Raw genomic sequence first — 5,060 nt, 5'->3', positions numbered from 1 at the left:
AAAAAAAAAAAAAAAAAAATCCCAGCGGCCTCCAGTTTTGTGGGAGGAACATGTTATTACAACAATGAGATCTCCATTTCTTGCCTATCCTATTTGAATGCAGACCCACATCCAAACCTCTGAGGGATGTACCATTATCTTCTCTTTGCAGTGATGGGAATGGAGGCCTAAAGAGACGAGTTCCTGCCCAACCACTGGCCAGTGGGGAATGCCAGGATTTGAACCTAGACAGTAGGACACCAAGCCCGTGTTCAGTGACTTGGTAAGTGCTGAGCAGGGGGATGGGGTCCATCCCTGGTGGGATCAGGGCTTCAATGCTCACCCATTCTACTGTATTACTGTGTTTTCTCTGCTGTCAGGACACCTGCTCTGATACCTGTGACCTCATCCAATCATGCCAGCAGCTTTGGGGCAGGCGCAGAAACAGATGATAATGTGGTGGCATAGGAAGGAGGCTCACACAGGTCTGGGCTTCAGTTATGCCCACTGCTATAACCTCTACATCCCTACTCTGTCTTGTTCTACCCTAGGTCTCGAGGACCACCTTGCAGCCATGGACATAGGATGTCTAACTTGGCCTTTGAACTTAGACAACTGGCTGCCCCTTCCTAAACCTTCATGGCACCTTTGAATGGTACCTACTTCCTACACAGGAGGATAAAATTGAAGGAGCCAGGAAGCACTTGACACTTCAAATCCACTCGGTAAGCCTGGTCTTTCTCCAGGGTGATGGGGCCATGGCCCTGCGTTTTTGCCCAGTCACCTCAGGCCTCCCAGGAGCAGTGCTCATAGGTCTGGCCCACAGCACTGTGCCCAGCAGTCTGGGAGGTGGTGGTTGCCTATTTATAGTCCTGACTGCCCACAGCTCCTCATGCCAGGGACCTTCCAGAGTCATCATGGTATGGCAGCACTGGCCAGGGCCTGTCCAGAACCCAGAGCTGCTTCTACCCAAACAATTACTTCCCTCCTCCAAGGAATTATAAGGGCTTTCTTTTGATAGAGGCCCACAGTACTTGCCATAAAGCCTTTCAGACTGAGAAAGGTTTTACAAATATATTTAACCTTTGCTCCCTTTTTAAGGAAAACTGAAAGTTAATGCCCTAAAAAGCATTAATATGATTTTTTTCTGGCATAGGTGTACAACTTTCTAAGGTATACAACTCCCACTTTAGAGAAGAGATGGTACCTGTGCCTCTTACTGACCAAGATCCTTTCTTCGGTTCATCCTTCCCATGATAGAAGAAAACCAAAGACATGGAACATTAGAAGATGCAAGTATCGATATTAAGGGCAACAAAAACAGCAAAGTCACTTTTCAGCTTCTCTAGGGGTCCCTCTTGCCACTTGGAAAGGCTCAACCCTCTCCTGACAAAGGACAAGGATTTCTTCTCTAGAAAGGAAGAGATAAGGAAGTTCCAAAGATGGCCGGGAAATTTCTGGTTGGATGTGTCAGTTGGATCCTGCCCAGAGGGGAAGATGTCAGGAAACTGGGATCCTGGAAAGGCACCCTTAAGGGATTGCAGAGAATAGAGCTGGATCCCTCCCCTGCAATCATCTGTGGACTTATGACCATGACATTCTAGAGAGAGGAGTAGTCCCTAAGATGGAAAGCCTGAGTCTATACATGCTGTGCTTTCTCTGTGATAACTACCTGTCCCCTCAGGGAAGCATAAACAAAATCTCATTGACACCTCAGATGTTTAACATTCGATTTGAGAGGAAGTTAGCTGGAATTATCTCCATGATGGGGAGTGCAGCCTTCCCTAGGTCCTATTATTCCGCAGTGTTTAATAATTAACATATCATTTATCAAGCACTGACTGCTGGCTGAAAGTCAGATTTCTTACGGTGTGACCCTAATACCTGACCTCACATCATCTTCACAATGACTGAAAGTGGGAGTTGTTACCACTGGAAACGTGCAAATGTGGACACCGAGGATCTGACTTTCAGTCAGCATCTCCAGTGGCCACTCCCAGTTGTTTCAGCCCCAAGCTCTGATGCATCTGTTTAAAGTAAGTTAACTGAGGCTTGTAACATAGATCCACTGCTTTTCTTATGAAGCCACTAAGTGGTCCGCCTCAGTTTCCCAATCTGGGAGATGAGGGTGTTGGGGCCAGAGGCTCCTTCCAGTCCTCTATATTCTACTCTGTGATTATCTTCCTCTTTCCTCACCCCAAAATACAGAAGAGTGAAATCTCTGACCAGAAAGTTCCTGGCACCTACCTTGGGTTCTGTGAAAAACTAATGACCCTGGTTTTCAATGCTGCCAAAGTTAAGAAACATTTTCACCCCTTCATTTTAAAGCGGCCATAAAGTGCCATGTGTTTAACCGCAGGGGAAAAAAGGGTCTTTTAAAATATCTTGGAGTCGCTTTTCACATCTCCACCAGGGGAAGGAAAGAGGGGGGAACCAGGAGGCTCAGGAAAGCTGGGGACAGACTGTCAGTTACTCTTCTCTCTAGAGCCACCCTTGATTTGCCTGCTGGTCAGACTTAAGAAATGCCAAACTGCTAACCGGTCTGTCCTTTCCCTATAAAGGGTCCTTTGGAAAAACTCTTAGCCCACCAGGTCTGCTGCATAATGCCCCGAGACAGACAAGGAAAAAGAAAATGAGTGTCCAAGCTAAAGTGAGGCCTTCCTCAGTGCTTTTCCCAAACTGAAACCCAGCCACAAAAGGTGACCTCCACTAGCCATCAGTGGGAACTAGCTAAACAGATACACAGAAGGCTTCTCAGAAAACAGCTGGTCTCGAGAGTCCCCTGGAGGGAGAGGGCTTTCCAGAATGTGTGCCTTTCTCCAGAGGGGCCCATAAATGAGGAAGTGACTTAAGGAAAAAAACTAACTTAATCCCAGTACTTACTGAGGAGGCAGAGACAGGTGAATCTCTGAGTCAGAGACCAGCCTGGTCTACAGAGTGAGTTCCAGGACAGCCAGGGCTACACAGAGAAACCCTGACTTGGAAAAACCAGGAAAGATAGGAAGGATGGAAGGAATGAAAGAAGGAAATGAGAAAGGAAGAGGGAGAAAAGAAAAGGAAAAAAACAAAATAGAAAAGAGAAGAGAAGAGAAGAGAAGAGAAGAGGAGAGGAGAGGAGAGGAGAGGAGAGGAGAGGAGAGGAGAGGAGAGGAGAGGAGAGGAGAGGAGAGAAGAGAAAAGAAAAGAAAAGAAAAAGAAAAAGCCTGAGAGGAGCAGAGCAGAGGAAGATAGAGGACGATGCCAAGCATATACAGAAACCCCAAGGTATGAGTGAGTATCCTGAGAGACCTGAACTGAGCTATGGTGACAGGGGAAGCCAGGACCCAACTCCTGTGTGTGTATGGAAGGATGGTACAGGGGGGCAGGTTGAGGATAAATGATTATGGGAGTTGGTGGTAGGGGGACCATGGCACTCACCCTGCGGCCTGCTTCATTGTTGTGCAAGTTCATAAGAATGCGTGCGCTCTCATAGGAGCCCTTGGCATGGATTCGTTCCCTTTCTCGTGCGTCCACGAATTCCTTGGCGAAGCGATAGCCATAGTCGATGTTGTCCCCGCAGCCGCCCCACAGCCAGTCCCTAGGCAGGTCCTTGGGGCGCGCAGCACGGCTGCAGCCACAGGTAGACAGCTCGCCCTCCCGGCATGCTCGGCTCATGGCGTTCACCACCCCAGCAGCGCTCACAGCGTATGTGAAGGCCGTCTCTCGGCTGCCTGCGATTAAGGATGAGGGGTCACTAGATTGCCTGCCCCACACAGAAGCCTAAATCTTGCTGGGAAAGGGGGCGAGAAGGCGGGGCGCCACTAAGGCCCCTAACACACTGGCCTGTGCAGGCTGGAGAAGCTGAGAGAGCCCCAACATACACCAATCATTGGAGAGGTAGGGGTCCTCAGAATATCAGGCCTTGGACCCAGTTGTGGGGCTGGAGAAAACCACTCGTCAAAACATGGGAGCAAACAGTTCCTAGGCCCATTTTGGGCCGGGGGCTGGGGGTTGGGGGGAACTAGACTGCAACCCCCGCGGAGAGAAGAGGAAGAAGCCCTAACACATAGAAAACCTGGATTATTTGGTAAAGGAGAGAGAGCGCCCCCAACATGCCTCAGCTGCTATTGAAGGAAACAGGCAGAGATAAACCTCAAACTGACATCCCATACCGAGCCCCACCCCAAAATGTACACCCAGACCCTGGGCCCACCTGTGGCAAGCTTAGAAGGATGGATCCAGTCACACACAGAAGCAACAAATAACAAAGGAGACAGCAATACCTGAGTCTGCTGGGATGTTTTAGAGCCTAGGCAGGACTCCCAACACTGCTGGCTTGATTTTTCATTAACCCCAATTGAAGATATTCAAAAGATCTTATTTCCAAAAATTGCACATGAAAGAAGTCATTGAAGGAAAGCTCAGAACCAGGCTAGACTTTTTTACCGTTGTTCTAATGTGGATGCTATTTTTATCTTGAACAGAACTAGATAGGCTTAGAAGACTCTGTGAATCTCACGTCCCCCTATCCTCTGCTAGACCATGCCTGGGGACCACAGATAGTTTTTGCCTGGCACCCTCTCTCCGCAGCTATAATCTCTTTCCCGATTGATACAGGACCCTCTGAGCTCTCCACTCTTTAGCACTCCGTGCAACAGTTCTAAACCTGCCCCGAATTTTTTTCATTTGAGAATGAGCAGTTAAGTTTTTTTGTTGTTATTTGGTTGGTTGGTTGATTTTTTTTGCTTGTTGGTTTGGTTTGGTTTGGTTTGGTTTGGTTTCTCGAGACAGGGTTTCTCTGTGTAGCCCTGGTTGTCCTGGAACTCACTCTGTAGACCAGGCTGGCCTCAAACTCAGAAATCTGCCTGCCTCTGCCTCTCAAGTGCTGGGATTAAAAGGGTGTGCTGTTTCCACCACCACCACCCCTACGAGAATGGAAAATGAACAGTTAAGATTAAAACAGCCTCCTAGTTGATGTTGGTTCCACATCTACTACTGCCCTGTACCAGTAGACTCTCCTACCCTATGCTCTACCCATGACCTTTGCCTGAAGTGGTGAGATGACAAGAGCAAGAAAAAGGGAACACACTCAGGGTGAATGG

At 48.4% G+C, this 5,060-nt stretch overlaps 1 protein-coding gene across 4 annotated transcripts in view; it reads right to left on the bottom strand.

Moving 5' to 3' along the window:
- Positions 1-5,060, bottom strand: part of Wnt5a (Wnt family member 5A) — a 20,580-nt gene that overhangs the window by 3,161 nt on the left and 12,359 nt on the right. For all 4 annotated transcript variants that reach the window (XM_031361466.1, XM_031361465.1, XM_031361463.1 and 1 more), the window contains exon 4: positions 3,397-3,689. In XM_031361466.1, coding sequence (XP_031217326.1) covers positions 3,397-3,689 — 293 coding nt within the window. The remainder of the gene's footprint in view (positions 1-3,396; positions 3,690-5,060) is intronic.

The sequence above is a fragment of the Mastomys coucha genome, unplaced genomic scaffold (assembly GCF_008632895.1).
Source record: "Mastomys coucha isolate ucsf_1 unplaced genomic scaffold, UCSF_Mcou_1 pScaffold9, whole genome shotgun sequence".
Taxonomy (NCBI): domain Eukaryota; kingdom Metazoa; phylum Chordata; class Mammalia; order Rodentia; family Muridae; genus Mastomys; species Mastomys coucha.
This window is presented reverse-complemented; position numbering and strand designations above follow the sequence as displayed.